Consider the following 16,714-nt stretch of genomic DNA (forward strand, 5'->3'; position numbering starts at 1 on the left):
CTACTCTTTTTTTTGCGTATTTTAGGGTTGTCTGTCGTAGAATTTCAGAATTCTATGGCACATTATTTAAGTGTCAGCCATTGTTGACATTAATGCTAGTCAGTTGTAGTTTGACCACCAGAGGGCATCTTTGAGAAACATTTGACCTTTTTTAATATTGGCTGTACTAGACAATTTAAAACCTTTCTGTAACATTTCCACACCCTAATTGTAGTGTAACCAATACCCAAATGGAGATTCAGTGAAAATAAACATCTCATTGCTTTATCAAGACCAGTCCCCATGCTTGTCTCAGAGCAGCGTGAAACAGTGCTGAAATAGTTGACCACACACAGTTAGGCTATTGCTTCAAATCCTATTATAACAATTGGATGACTTTGGGTGTTCCAGTAAGCAACAATTTGTTGCCTTCATTAGCCTACTTTATTCTTAAAAGAACTCCAGCACAGAGAAGAGAAAGGAGCCTTAAATAATTATACAATAAAATGATTGAATTAACAAATGCATTTGACTCTTTTTAATGTTGGCCATCAACCAAAAACACAGCATCTACTGTGGTAGAAATATGTTATTGAATTCGATTTTATTTCAAAACGATTTCAAAATGCATATGTTTATTAGACTACTGTGCAGTCTGACAAGTAAACATAGCCTACAGTACATAGTAAACATGGTAAAGTGCCTAATTCCTTACATAAGGGAGAGCAGGCCATGTCCAGACTTTCTCGGTGACCTCAACTACTCATTAACTCTGTCTTTAATGCTTTTTCGGGTTGCATCAATCATGGACATAAACTTCTGAGACACAGTATTAATGATGAAAACCTGGAGGTTCACTGGTAAGCCACATTTTCCTCGGGACCCATCCCAGTTGGTGTTCGGTGTCTCTCTTCGGTTACACATCCTTGGAATAGCAGAACAGCATAACGGTCCGGACGGCCCTTGCTGTGCCTGGTGAGCAGTTGGTCAAGTTCTGTTGTCAGAAGAGGAATGGAAATGTCAGGGTGAACCGACGACCTGACGAACCTGCCACGTATGTTGACTCTGCCTGTCGGAGGTGGAGTTCCAGAGCTCACAGGTGTGCCTGGCATGGATCGTGACTCCACCTCGTTCCTCGCCCTCTTCAATGCGTCATTCTCCGCCTGACTCTTCGTCAATACGGCCTGGCTCTGGACCAATGCATCAGCATGAAACGGTGTTGAAATAGTTGACCACACACAGTTAGGCTATTGCTTCAAATCCTATTATAACAATTGGATGACTTTAGGAGTTTCAGTAAGCAACAATTTGTTGCCTTCATCAGCCTACTTTATTCCAACATTTCTGTCATTCAGTGATATTTATACCCATAGTAATTCATTATGGATCCATCCAGATGTGATTAGAAAACGATGCAATTGGTGGACTCAGTAAGAGTATTGTCCTGCTGATAGCCCATCAAGGCTGCATGGATTCTTTTGTATTCTTAAAAGAACTCCAGCATAGAGAAGAGAAGGGAGCATTGAATAATTAAACATGTCGGTAAAATATTGTTAGACTTGGGGATTACTTTTTCCCCCCTTCCACTTGCCTCTTCCATTTTTGCGGTAATGCTGAAATTAGTTGGTTGTAATTTTGGGTTGGACAGACATTTCCGTATATTTGTGGTAGCTGCATGTGTGACATAACTCCACCAGTCATATTTAAGATATTATTTACAAAGAGTATACCTTTAAGCATTTTATCGAAAAAGAAAGTTTTTTATCAATTAGTATATTTGAGTTAAACCACAATATTTGTGTTATTATTTTGTTTTCAAATAACTGAAAGTGAGTGGTTGTAATCTGAATAAAGGGAAAAGGGACATTCTTGAACATGGGGTGAGACATACTAATTTGCTAGAGAACCAGTTTGGATTTAAGTATAACATTTGTATGACTGACATCTTTAGTGAGAGGTCTAATGCTTTAATATTTAAATCATTTTTGCCTTCTGAATTCATATTCATGATATAAATAGGCCCATGTGCAACTTCAGATGAACCGCAACATGTAGGCTAATAATTCATGAATTTGAACGTTTTAAATATTGTGAAAAGCTAAATATTTGGAAGAACATTTCCAAATAAACATCTGATTGATTTATCAAGACCAGTCCCTATGCTGTCATTCAGTGATATTTATTCCCATAGTAATTCGCTATGGATCCATTCATTTATTTAAAGTTCCTAAACTCGGCAAGAGAGTCTGTTGTCCTGCTGATAGATGAAATAAACATCTGCATTTTGAAAGTGTATTTTTATCATTCTTTTATTCACGAAAGCATAAAGGTGTTGATGAAGAAATAATGTACAGGATATCCTTTATCGGACATTTTGCTGTTGCATGAGATTTGGAGTTAGACATTTTAAACTTTAGAGTACATAATACACTGCAAGGATTTTTTTTCTTCTTCACACCAAGCCAAGCTATCCTTTTGTAAAGGTTGGAGAGTCTATTGTCCTGCTAATAGCCCATCATGGAAACGTTGTTTGCACCCATAGGTTTTAGGCCTGCAGTAGGTTCTAATAATCCCTGTCTCCTGGAAATGTTTAAAAGTCCAAAAGTTAAGGGTGGAGATCGAGTGTTGGCTGTCAGAAGTATTAAAATCAACCAATGTCAGCCTTTAAATGCTTTATTATCCAAATGTTTAAAGTGGCGGTGAATTGTTACAGTTGAAGTCGGCAGTTTACATACACCTTATGCAAATACACTTAAACTCAGTTTTTCACAATTCCTGACATTTAATCCTAGTAATAATTCCCTGTTTTAGGTCAGTTAGTATCACCACTTTATTTTAAGAATGTGAAATGTCAGAATAGTAGAGAGAATGATTTATTTCAGCTTTTATTTATTTCATCACATTCAGTGGGTCAGAAGTTTACATACACTCAATTAGTATTTGGTAGCATTGCCTTTAAATTGTTTAATTTGGGTCAAACGTTTCGGGTAGCCTTCCACAAGCTTCCCACAATAAGTTGGGTGAATTTTGACCCATTCCTCCTGACAGAGCTGGTGTAACTGAGTCAGGTTTGCAGGCCTCCTTGCTCGCACATGCATTTTCAGTTCTGCCCACATTTCTATAGGCTTGAGGTCAGGGCCATGGCAAGAAGCCTCCAGTGATGATCCATGGCAAGAAGCCTCCAGTGATGATCCATGGCACGAAGCCTCCTGTGATGATCCATGGCACGAGGCCTCCAATGAAGGATGTCAGTCCGGAGCCTCCAGCAACGCCCTCTAGTCCGGAGCCTCCAGCGACGCCCTCTAGTCCAGAGCCTCCAGCGTCGCCCTCTAGTCCGGAGCCTCCAGCGACGCCCTCTAGTCCGGAGCCTCCAGCGACGCCCTCTAGTTCGGAGCCTCCAGCGACGCCCTCTAGTCCGGAGCCTCCAGCGACGGGCTTCAGTCAGGAGCAGCCAGAGTCTCCCTCCTGTCCGGAGCAGCCAGAGTCTCCCTCCTGTCCGGAGCAGCCAGAGTCCCCCTCCTGTCCGGGGCCCACTGCGAGGTTCCCCGGTCCGGGTTCGGCGGTAAGGGTCCCCGCTCCAGAGGCGCCACCTAAGTGGGCCAAGACTAAGGTGGAGCGGGGTCCACGTCCCGCACCAGAGCCGCCACCGCGGTGCAATGCCCACCCAGACCCTCCCCTATTGGTTCAGGTTTTGCGGCCGGAGTCCGCACCTTTGGGGGGGGGGGGGGGGGGGTACTGTCACTCCCTGACCGTAGATTGCTTTGTATGTTTCTATTTTTAGTTTGGTCAGGGTGTGATGTGGGTGGGTATTTTATGTCTGGGTATTCTATGTTGTAGGTCTAGGTTTTCTGTTTCTGTGTGTTTGGCCTGGTGTGGTTCCCAATCAGAGGCAGCTGTCTGTCGTTGTCTCTGATTGGGAGCCATATTTAGGTAGCCTGTTTTCCCACTTTTGTTTGTGGGTGGTTGTTTCCTGTTTAGTGTTTTGTTTCACCTTTCAGGACTGTTCGTTTGTCAAATGTTTTCGTATTTTATAAAAAAATATGACCACTTACCACGCTGCACCTTGGTCCTCCTTCTCCAGACGACAATCGTTACAAACGGTCATCGTTGCATGAAGAAGGATCGGACCAAAGCGCAGCGTGGTAAGTGTTCATGATTTTTATTTACACTGAACACTAGAACAAAATAACAAAGTGAGAAACGAAACCGAAACAGTACTGTCAGGTGCAGAAAAACACTAAACAGAAAATAACTACCCACAAAGCATCGGTCGGGAAAAGCTACCTAAGTATGGTTCCCAATCAGAGACAACGATAGACAGCTGTCCCTGATTGAGCACCATACCCCGCCAAAACATAGAAATAGAAAACATAGAAAAAATAACATGGAATGCCCACCCAAATCACACCCTGACCAAACCAAAATAGAGACATAAAAAGCTCTCTAAGGTCAGAGCGTGACAACTGGGAGATAAATTCACCTTTCAGCAGGACAATAGCCTTAAACACAAGTCCAAATCTACACAGGAGTTGCTTACCAAGAAGACAATGAATGTTCCTGAGTGGCTGAGTTACAGTTTTGACTAAAATCTACTTGAAAATCTATGGCAAGACCTGAAAATGGTTGTCTAGCAATGATACACAACCAATTTAACAGAGCTTGAATAATTATGAAAAGAATAATGGTTAAATGTTGCACAATCCAGGTGTGGAAAGCTCTTATAGAGACTTACCCAGAAAGACTCACAGCTGTAATCGCTGACAAAGTGTTACGTGTGCGCCCTCTCCGGCCTCTAGGTCACCAGGCTGCTCGTTATGGAGCACACTTGTCACCATCGTTACGCGCATTATGACACTCACCCGGACTCCATCACCTCCTTGAATACCTGCCCTATATACAGTGGGGAGAACAAGTATTTGATACACTGCCGATTTTGCAGGTTTTACTACTTACAAAGCATGTAGAGGTCTGTAATTTTTTATCATAGGTACACTTCAACTGTGAGAGACGGAATCTAAAACAAAAATCCAGAAAATCACATTGTATGATTTTTAAATAATTAATTTGCATTTTATTGCATGACATAAGTATTTGATACATCAGAAAAGCAGAACTTAATATTTGGTACAGAAACCTTTGTTTGCAATTACAGAGATCATACGTTTCCTGTAGTTCTTGACTAGGTTTGCACACACTGCAGCAGGGATTTTGGCCCACTCCCCCCTACAGATCTTCTCCAGATCCTTCAGGTTTCGGGGCTGTCGCTGGGCAATACGGACTTTCAGCTCCCTCCAAAGATTTTCTATTGGGTTCAGGTCTGGAGACTGGCTAGGCCACTCCAGGACCTTGAGATGCTTCTTACGGAGCCACTCCTTAGTTGCCATGGCTGTGTGCTTCGTGTCGTTGTCATGCTGGAAGACCCAGCCACGACCCATCTTCAATGCTCTTACTGAGGGAAGGAGGTTGTTGGCCAAGATCTCGCGATACATGGCCCCATCCATCCTCCCCTCAATACGGTGCAGTCGTCCTGTCCCCTTTGCAGAAAAGCATCCCCAAAGAATGATGTTTCCACCTCCATGCTTCACGGTTGGGATGGTGTTCTTGGGGTTGTACTCATCCTTCTTCTTCCTCCAAACATGGCGAGTGGAGTTAGACCAAAAAGCTCTATTTTTGTCTCATCAGACCACATGACCTTCTCCCATTCCTCCTCTGGATCATCCAGATGGTCATTGGCAAACTTCAGACAGGCCTGGACATGCACTGGCTTAAGCAGGGGGACCTTGCGTGCGCTGCAGGATTTTAATCCATGACGGCGTAGTGTGTTACTAATGGTTTTCTTTGAGACTGTGGTCCCAGCTCTCTTCAGGTCATTGACCAGGTCCTGCCGTGTAGTTCTGGGCTGATCCCTCACCTTCCTCATGATCATTGATGCCCCACGAGGTGAAATCTTGCATGGAGCCCCAGACCGAGGGTGATTGACCGTCATCTTGAACTTCTTCCATTTTCTAATAATTGTGCCAACAGTTGTTTCCTTCTCACCAAGCTGCTTGCCTATTGTCCTGTAGCCCATCCCAGCCTTGTGCAGGTCTACAATTTTATCCCTGATGTCCTTACACAGCTCTCTGGTCTTGGCCATTGTGGAGAGGTTGGAATCTGTTTGATTGAGTGTGTGGACAGGTGTCTTTTATACAGGTAACGAGTTCAAACAGGTGCAGTTAATACAGGTAATGAGTGGAGAACAGGAGGGCTTCTTAAAGAAAATCTAACAGGTCTGTGAGAGCCGGAATTCTTACTGGTTGGTAGGTGATCAAATACTTATGTCATGCAATAAAATGCAAATTAATTATTTAAAAATCATACAATGTGATTTTCTGGATTTTTGTTTTAGATTCCGTCTCTCACAGTTGAAGTGTACCTATGATAAAAATTACAGACCTCTACATGCTTTGTAAGTAGGAAAACCTGCAAAATCGGCAGTGTATCAAATACTTGTTCTCCCCACTGTATGTCACTCCCTTTGGTTGCTTCCCAAGGCGTCATTGTTTATGTTTCTTGTCTGTGCATTGTTCATGTTTCTTGTTTTGTATACACTCCCTGAACTTGCTTCCCGACTCTCAGCGCACATCGTTACACAAAGGTGCTTCTACAAAGTACTGACTCTGGGGTGTGAATACTAATGTAATTGAAATATTTCTGTATTTCACTATTAATACGTTGGCAAGAATTTCTAAAACCATGTTTTCACTTTGTCATTATGGGGTAATGTGTGGAGGATGGGTGAGATTTGATTTAATACATTTTGAAACCAGGCTGTAACACATGTGGAATAAGTCAAGGGGTATGAATACTTTCTGAATGCACTGTATGTGGCAACAATATTAGTCAGAAACATTTATCCCAGTGCCAAAATTAAATAAAAAGTGTAATTAGTATAATTTTGGTCATAAAGTCAGTATATTCCAAAACAGAATTTTGTGAGATTTGTGTAACTGATGTCGTCACGATGTACATGAGGGTTGGGGTTTAATTACAATCATGCCTACGTACCCACGAACCTAACGTAGCAGATGTAATATAAATGCATGAGCGAGGACTGGTTTTCAGGCTTCGCCCCTTCCTCTTTGTTTTTCCCCTGAAAAGCGGATGCTTCCGTTTTTTGTCAACTCTGCTGAGGGTGCTTGCCCAATAACACAAGATAGTAATGCCAGTGAGAATTCTCATGCACAGAGAAACAGCTGCGCTGATTGCGTTCTATCCAAGTGTAGCCTCCAGACAGTGAGACAGACCTGCACATTAAGCAACACTTCGGACTCAGACTTGTTTATATAAGACAACATTTCGCCAATGTTATGTTGGAAGAACACTTGGCCCCTAAGCCCTTTATGGAGTGGCAACTTGCTTATGTGTTTGATAGTGATCACTCGAGTCTGCCACTGTTTTGGGTAAAATGAGAATTGAGATGATGCACACCCGCATCCCAATTGCCAAAATTCAAAACCCATTCACGAATTGCGAGCATCTTGAGCATCTCCTGCCGCGACCTGTTTTGTAACATGATTCGCTAGACAGTGTTTCATAGTGTACTATATAGTGAGAACGTTTTAAAATAATGTTATTTTATTGTGGTACTTTTTATTATGTTTTACTTTAGTTTATTTGGTCAATATTTTCTTAACTCTTCTTGAACTGCACTGTTGGTTAAGCATTTCACGGTAAGGTCTACATTTGTTGTATTTGGCGCATGTGACAAATACAGTTTGATTTGATTTTGATTTGAACACACATCGCCACTTGCCAGTGACTTGATAAGCTTATTTAGCTAACGTGGCCTGCCTGCTCAATGTGCCTGCTAGCTACTGCTAGCTATCTTCATTGACTAGAGTTTTCAACACCAGAGACGCAACATTGCGATTCTTCAATCAACGGAACACTCAATGGAACACTTGAGGCTATTATTGCTACTATAGTTAGCTACTATAGCTATGTCATTGTCACATTCGTCATAGTGATGAGACCAAGGCGCAGCGTGATATGTATACATTATTTTAATGAAGAAATAACACAGAACAAACAAAATAACGTGAAGCTATAACAAAGAGTGCTGAAACAGGTAACTACACATAGACAAGAACCCACAAAACCAAAAAGGAAATGGCAACCTAAATAGGATCCCCAATCAGAGACAACGATAAACAGCTGTCTCTGATTGGGAACCAATTCAGGCCACCATAGACCTACAATATGCCTAGACTTACAAACACCCCATGACATACAAAAACCCTAGACAAGACCAACAAGCATACCCACCCACGTCACACCCTGACCAAAATAATATATTTTATAACTAAGGTCAGGGCGTGACAGTCATGCCCAAGATATTATTGAATTAGCAAACATAAGATGTTTCCCAGTAAATTCCATCACTCGATATAGTATGAATCAACACTATAGAGGGATATTAGTTCCAACATTTTCAAATAATGAAATACAAGATATCTACTGTGTGTTGACACTAATATCATCATACAAAACATGCATTTTGCAATGCATACATGAAGACAAATATTTGTGTTATAGCGGAAACCTGTTTAACCTTTTTGCTTGACTAGAACATACTGTACATAACATACTCTTCATCTTCAACAAGACGTGGTATCATCTTGATGCAGTATCAACATCAGAATGAGATGGATCGATATATCTTATCCACCAATATGTTTGTGTTCATATTTGAATGTGAAATTGTAATGGTAAGGGTTAGAATGTGAAGATATTTTCGTGTCTTTAAAAAGGCAGTTACTAGTTTGTGTCAAAGATAATAATAAGTAATTGAAAGATTTGTGTAATTATTCCCAATTCCCAACTCACTTGAAACAATGCCTAGAAACAATGTCATCTTCAAAGGCTGTAGGTACATTCAATTGTCAACCAACATACAGTAAGTACAGAGTTGACTCAATTGTCTCTCTAAATAAGAGCATGTGCTCAATCCATAAAATGTAATGTAATGTAATATAAAAATATGCCCTAAAGTACAGTTAGAGAATGCAATTGATTGCAGACTAGGCACTGAATCATGACTTGAGATCTGTGTTTGAGTGGAATCTGCTTGCAAATCTTCCATAAATATGAGTGAATGTTCTATGCAAATGTCTGAAAAAGCACTGGGATCCTATTTCAATATTTAGCCCATAATGGGTACTTGCACTGAGAGTACAAAACAATGAGAATAGCTTCCTAATATTAAGTCAGGTACATTTTCATTTTCTTTTTCATTTAATTTGTTTCCAACACCCCCTGCAATTGAATTAATGGTGTATTATTGGTGCTATTGGTGTATGTACTATTGGTGTATGCATCATTCATTGTAGTGAGATATTACCTCTTTCGACAAATCATGCTTTATTGTGAGAAAGTACAAATCGTTTTATAGTTCTTTCTTATAACTAATCAGCAGTTTCAGTTTCTTTACAGTACATGGATGTTTACGCTCTTGTTGCATGCAGTAAAAAAAAAAAGCAAATAATTATAGTCATTAAAATATTTTTTATATTTAAAGACGTAGATCTTGTCAAATTATTGCTGAATTGTATTTTTAAGGTAACGCAGATCCGCATGCACAGAGACCTAGTCACGTACACGCAGAAGCAAACACGTCAGGAAGTGTCATGAAGAAAATGAAGGTTGTCACAGGGCATGATTACAAGGAGCTATGAAAAGGCAACCCACTCAACTGACTGGACAGGTTAAATGAGCATCACATTAGACTTGCAATATGATATTGCATATAAAAAAGTCTAGTTCAAGTACTTGAAAGAATAGAAAAAAACTTTTGTTAAATTTTGTTAAAACCAAATTTCACACATACAACTCCAGCATATGGATTACAAACCATTTCCCAACCTGGACACCGTACGAGAATTCTTAAAAGTTAGCAAATTTTATTAAGTCAATATCAGTTAATCTACGACATAAAACATGACATCTTTCACATAGGTAAAATAGACATGGTTTAAAAAAGTTTTTAAACAACTACTTAAATACTGATAGCTGTACAAAAGTAATCTCACCAGGTATCCATATTGGCACTTGTAGGTCTGACCATCATTCTGTATATTAGGCCTGAAATACTCCAAGCCCGCTGTCATGTGCCTTTTACTGAGGAGTGGCTTCCTTCTGGCCACTCTACGATGAAGGCTTGATTGGTGGAGTGCTGCAGAGATGGTTGTCCCTCTGGGAGATTCTCCCATGTCCACAGAGGAACTAGAGTGACCATCGGGTTCTCCCTGAACTCCCTGAACAAGGCCCTGGCACCTGAGCTCAATTTCGAGTCTCATAGGAAAGGGTCTGAATAATTAATAATCAAACCTCTTAATCAAACCTCTTCGTCTGAATGCATGCTTTCTGTGTGTTGCTACATAGTCCATCCTTTGTCATAATCATACATCCTTGACACACACACACACACACACACACACACACACACACACACACACACACACACACACACACACACACACACACACACACACACACACACACGAGTGTGTATGTCGTAGTGAATCATTTCCAAAAATAGTATCTCATGTTGCAAAAAACACATGATATAATGTTCAGTTAAAAGGGGATGACATTTTCTTTAACATTATACTTGTGGTACAGCAGGATATTTTAGGAAACAATCATCATTGAATGATTGTGGTTAAGTATGCCCTTACTTAGGCATTTTGGGTAAAATATATTAAAACGTGGGAAGGGGTTGAGTTATCTTGATCTCAAGACGAAACCCCTTTGTTTTGTATATCGTATTCCCCAATTAGTTTGCGAAAAGGACATTATCGCCTGCTTAAATGATCACCGTTCCATGAAAAAAGGGCTTCGCTTAACCTTGTCTTCAGGGCGAAAAGTCCTAACCAAGAGGTGATTACTGCATCGAATGTGAAAAAATAACTGATACCATTCTTTTCAATGTTTGCCATGAAGCAGTTCCTCATTGTTCCGTCTCTGTGCCAAACTGAGTGGCCTCTCTATCACGTTTTGTGTGAATGGAATTTGGAGGATGACAATGACCGAGAGACACTAGCAGGTCCTTCTAGTGGGAAGAAACTTGAAGCCTGTTGCACACCAGCTTCCTCTATGGCCCCTATGTGGTGAAAAGTTGCAGCCAGTGTCTTATTACGTACTAGCTTGCAGTCCTCTGCTGCTTGAGAATATCGTAGACATCTTCCACTTTGCTTAGTCTCTCGAAGAATGGGATGAGATCTAGTAGCTCTGTGTCGGCCATGTCGTCGAACCAGGATGTTACGGGGACCTGAGTGTGTGAAAAGTTATAAACAAAGTAAACTTTCAAAATAATGACACAAATCTATGTGTACCAGTGAGTTAGTTATATGTACACTACCGGTCAAAACTTTTAGAACACCTACTCATTCAAGGGTTTTTCCTTTTTTAAATTAAAAAAATATATTTTCTACATTGTAGAATAATAGTAAAGACATCAAAACTATGAAATAGCACATATGGAATCATGTAGTAACCCAAAAAGTGTTAAACAAATCAAAATATATTTTAGATTTTAGATTCTTCAAATAGCCACCCTTTGCCTTGAAGACAGCTTAGCACACTCTCAACCAGCTTCACCTGGAATGCTTTTCCAACAATCTTGAAGGAGTTCTCACATATGCTGAGCACTTGTTGGCTGCTTTTCCTTCACTCTGCGGTCCAACTCATCCCAAACCATCTCAATTTGGTTGAGGTCGGGTGATTGTGGAGGCCAGGTCATCTGATGCAGCACTCCATCACTCTCCTTCTTGGTCAAATAGCCCTTACACAGCCTGGAGGTGTGTTGGGTCATTGTCCTGTTGAAAAACAAATGATAGTCCCACTAAGCACAAACCAGATGGGATGGGGTATCGTTGTACAATGCTGTGGTAGTCATGCTGGTTAAGTGTGCCTTGAATTCAAAATAAATCACAGACAGTGTCACCTGCAAAGGACCCCCACACCATAACACCTCCTCCTCCATGCTTTACGGTGGGAAATAGACATGCGGAAATCATCTGTTCACCCACACCGTGTCTCACAAAGATCTCAAATTTGGACTCATCAGACCAAAGGACAGATTTCCACCGGTCTAATGTCCATTGCTCGTGTTTCTTGGCCCAAGAAAGTCTCTTCTTCTTATTGGTGTCCTTTAGAAGTGGTTTCTTTGCAGGATTTGACCATGATGGCCTGATTCACACAGTCTCCTCTGAACAGTTGATGTTGAGGTGTGTCTGTTACTTGAACTCTGTGCAGCATTTATTTGGGCTGCTATTTCTGAGGCTGGTAACTCTAATGAACGTATCCTCTGCAGCAGAGGTAACTCTGGGTCTTCCATTCCTGTGGTGGTCCTCATGAGAGCCAGTTTCATCATAGCGCTTGATAGTATTTGTGACCGCACTTGAAGAAACTTTCAAAGTTCTTGAAACATTCTGCATTGACTGACCTTCATGTCTTAAAGTAATCATGGCCTGTTGTTTCTCTTAGCTTATTTGAGCTGTTCTTGCCACAATATAGACTTGGTCTTTTACCAAATAGGGCTATCTTCTGTACACCCCCCCCCCCCACCCTCGTCACAACACAACTGATTGGCTGAAATGCATTAAGAAGGAAAGAAATTCCACAAATTAACTTAAGGCACACGTGTTAATTGAAATGCATTCCAGGTGACTACCTCATGAAGCTGGTTGAGAGAATTGTGTTTAAAGCTGTCATCAAGGCAAAGGGTGGGTATTTCAAGAATCTCAAATATATTTTGATTTGTTTTCCACTTTTTTGGTTACTACATGATTCCATATGTGTTATTTCATAGTTTTGATGTCTTCACTATTATTAAACAATGGAGAAAATAGTAAAAATAAATTTAAACCCTTGAATGAGTAGGTGTTCGACAACTTTTGACAGGTAGTGTATATGCAAAATTTAAAAGAAATCATAAATAAAAAAGTTAATCTATTCATAAGAATGTGAAAATTCATATTCTTTTGAATAGGCCATAGGTGAACATATGAAACACATTTTTAGACAGACAATGCATTCTGAAAGCCGTAAATCTCGACCAGGAAGTATCGGTTCGAGAGGCTGCATGCTGTTCATTTGGTACATTTACACTCATTTCACATTTCTCCATTGGAGCATATTCTTTACCCATAACCACTAAAATTACAGTGAACAAAAATATAAATGCAACATGTAAAGTGTTGGTCCCATATTTCATGAGCTGAAATAAAAGAGCCCAGAAATGTTCCATACGCATAAAAAGCTTATTTCTCTAAAATGTTGTGAAAAATGTGTTTACATCCCTGTTAGTGAGCATTTCTCCTTTGCCAAGATAATCCATTCACCTGACAGGTGTGGCATACCAAGAAGCTGATTAAACAGCATGATCATTACATAGGTGCACCTTGTGCTGTGGACAATAAAGGGCCTATCAGGTTTCAGGTAAGACCCAAGTGCAGACTGAGTTGAAGTAACATTGTTTATTGCAACAACAGGGGCAGGCAAACGACAGGTCAAGGCAGGCAGGGGTCGATAATCCAGAGTAGTGGGGTCAAGGTACAGGATGGCAGGCAGGCCCAGGGTCAGGTCAGGAAGAGTGTTAAAACCAGGAGGACGAGAAAAAAAGAGACTGGGGAAAAGCAGGAGCTGAGACAAAACGCTGGTTGACTTGAACAAAAAAGACGAACTGGCACAGACTGACAGAAAACACAGGCATATAGTAAAATATCCAGGGGATAAATGGGGAAGATGGGCGACACCTGGAGTGGGGTGGAGACAAGCACAAGGACAAGTGAAACAGATCAGGATGTGACAAGGCCACTCTAAAATGTGCACACAACACAACGTCAAAGATGTCTCAAGTTTTGAGGGAGAGTGAATTTGGCAGTCTGACTGCAGGAATGTCCACCAGAGCTGTTGCCAGAGAATTGACTGTTCATTTCTCTACGATAAGCCGCCTACAACATCGTTTTAGAGAATGTGGCAGTACATCCAATCGACCACATGTAACCACGCCAGCCCATCACCTCCATATCCGGCTTCTTCACCTGCGGGATCGTCTGAGACCAGTCAACCCGGATAGCTGATGACATTTCTGCACAAACTGTCAGAAACCGTCTCAGGCAAGCTCATCTGCGTGCTCGCCGTACTCATCAGGGTCTTGACCTGACTACAGTTCAGCGTCGTAACCGACTTCAGTGGGAAACTGCCCTCCTTCAATGGCCACTGGCACGCTGGGGAAGTGTGCTTTTCACAGAAGAAATCCGTTTTGAACTGTACCTGTATGGCGTCGTGTGGGCGAGCAGTTTGCTGATGTCAATGTTGTGAACAGAGTGCCCCATGGTGGCGGTAGGGTTATAGTGTGTGCCGGCATAAGCTACGGACAATGAAAACAACTGTATTTAAATCGATGGCAATTTGAGTGCCCAGAGATACTGTGATGAGATCCTGAGGCCCATTGTCGTGCCATTGATCCGCTGCCATCACCTCATGTTTAAGCATGATAATGCACAGCCCCATGTCGCAAGGATCTGTACACAATTCCTGGAAGCTGAAAATGTCCCAGTTCTTCCATGGTCTGCATACCCAGACATGTCACCAATTGAGCATGTTTGGGATGCCCTGGATCTATGTGTACGACAGCATGTTCCAGTTCCCGCCAACATCCAGCAACTTCTCACAGCCTTTGAAGAGGAGTGGGACAACATTCCACAGGCCACAATCAACAGCCTGATTAACTCAATGCGAAGGAGATGTGCCACACTGTATAGGCAAATGGTGGTCACACCAGATACTGACTAGTTTTCTGATCCACGCCCCTACTTTTTTTAAGGTATCTGTGACCAACAGATGCATATAAACTCAGCAAAAAAAGAAACGACCTCTCACTGTCAACTGTGTTAATTTTCAGCAAACTTAACATGTGTAAATATTTGTATGAACATAACAAGATTCAACAACTGAGAAATAAACTGATCAATTTCTGCAGACATGTGACTAACAGAAATTGAATAATGTGTCCCTGAACAAAGGGGAGGTCAAAATCAAAAGTAACAGTCAGTATCTGGTGTGGCCACAAGCTGCATTAAGTACTGCAGTGCATCTCCTCCTCATCAGATTTGCCAGTTTTTGCTGTGAGATGTTACTCCACTCTTCCACCAAGGCACCTGCAAGTTCCTGGACATGTCTGGGGGGAAATCGCCCTAGCCCTCACCATCCGATCCAACTGCTCAATGGGAACGAGATCCGGGCTCTTCGATGGCCTTGGCAGAACACTGACATTCCTGTCTTACAGGAAATCACGCACAGAACGAGCAGTGTGGCTGGTTGTATTGTCATGCTGGAGGGTCATGTCAGGATGAGCCTGCCGGAAGGGTACCACATGAGGGAGGAGGATGTCTCCCCTGTAACGCACAGCGTTGAGATTGCCTGCAATGACAACAAGCTCAGTCCGATGATGCTGTGACACACCGCCCCAGACCATGACGGACCCTCCACCTCCAAATCGATCCCACTCCAGAGTACAGGCCTCGGTGTCACGCTCATTCCTTTGACCGATAAATGCGAATCCGACCATCACATCTGGTGAGACAAAACCGCGACTCATCAGTGAAGAGCACTTTTTGCCAGTCCTGTCTGGTCCAGTGACGGTGGGTTTGTGCCCATAGGCAACATTGTTGCTGGTGATGTCTGATGACCTGCCTTACAACAGGCCTAAAAGCCCTCAGTCCATCCTTTCTCAGCCTACTGCGGACAGTTTGAGCACTGATGGAGGGATTGTGCGTTCCTGGTGTAACTCGGGCAGTTGTTGTTGCCATCCTGTACCTGTCCCGCAGGTGTGATGTTCAGATGTACCGATCCTGTGCAGGTGTTGTTACACGTGGTCTGTCACTGCGAGGATCAGCTGTCCGTCCTGCCTCCCTGTAGCGCTGTCTTAGGCGTCTCACAGTACGGACATTGCAATTTATTGCCTTGGCCACATCTGCAGTCCTCATGCCTCCTTGCAGCATGCCTAAGGCACGTTCACACAGATGAACAGGGACCCTGGGCATCTTTCTTTTGGTGTTTTTCAGAGTCAGTAGAAAGGCCTCTTTAGTGTCCTGCGTTTTCATAACTGTGACCTTAATTGCCTACAGTCTGTAAGCTGTTAGTGTCTTAACGACTGTTCCACAGGTGAATGTTCATTAATTGTTTATTGGTTCATTGAACAAGCATGGGAAACAAATAGATTTTTAGATTTGTTTTTAACGAATTATCTTTGAAAGACAAGGTCCTAAAAGGGACTTTTTTGCTGAGTTTATGTATTCCCAGTCATGTGAAATCCATAGATTAGGGCGTAATGAATTTATTTAAATTGAGTGACTTCCTGAAATGAACTGAAACTCAGTAAAATCTTTGAAATTGTTGCATGTTGCGTTTATATTTTTGTTAAGAGTACCTAACTATGGAAGCTGCAGACATTTTGCAGAGAGAACATCAGTTATACAGATATAGGATCTTAATTTGATAACCCTGTTGCAGGGCAACTTTCCTGCGATGCAAGACATTTTCAACTTTCCACTTTTCCACTTTGACATTTCAGACTTGATTTTCACATTCGAAAAAGATATCAGCCTTTACAAAAATTTCAATTAATTATAATCCACATTTCCGATTGCTGCAGGATTATTTTGATATTAAGATCCAACATCTGTAT

General features: G+C 41.7%; 1 protein-coding gene across 3 annotated transcripts in view; it reads right to left on the reverse strand.

Annotated features, from left to right (window-relative positions):
• Positions 1 to 9,361: 9,361 nt before the first annotated feature.
• Positions 9,362 to 16,714, reverse strand: part of LOC139547025 (carboxy-terminal domain RNA polymerase II polypeptide A small phosphatase 1-like) — a 33,071-nt gene continuing 25,718 nt past the window's right edge. For 2 of the 3 annotated variants that reach the window (XM_071356071.1, XM_071356069.1), the window contains one exon: positions 9,362 to 11,290. In XM_071356071.1, the coding sequence (XP_071212172.1) occupies positions 11,162 to 11,290 (129 nt within the window). In that variant the 3' untranslated portion in view covers positions 9,362 to 11,161. Of the gene's footprint in view, positions 11,291 to 11,619; positions 11,838 to 16,714 lie in introns of all 3 variants that reach the window. The other variant, XR_011669306.1, reaches the window with a different exon arrangement.

The sequence above is a fragment of the Salvelinus alpinus genome, chromosome 20 (assembly GCF_045679555.1).
Source record: "Salvelinus alpinus chromosome 20, SLU_Salpinus.1, whole genome shotgun sequence".
NCBI classification, from domain to species: Eukaryota; Metazoa; Chordata; class Actinopteri; order Salmoniformes; family Salmonidae; genus Salvelinus; species Salvelinus alpinus.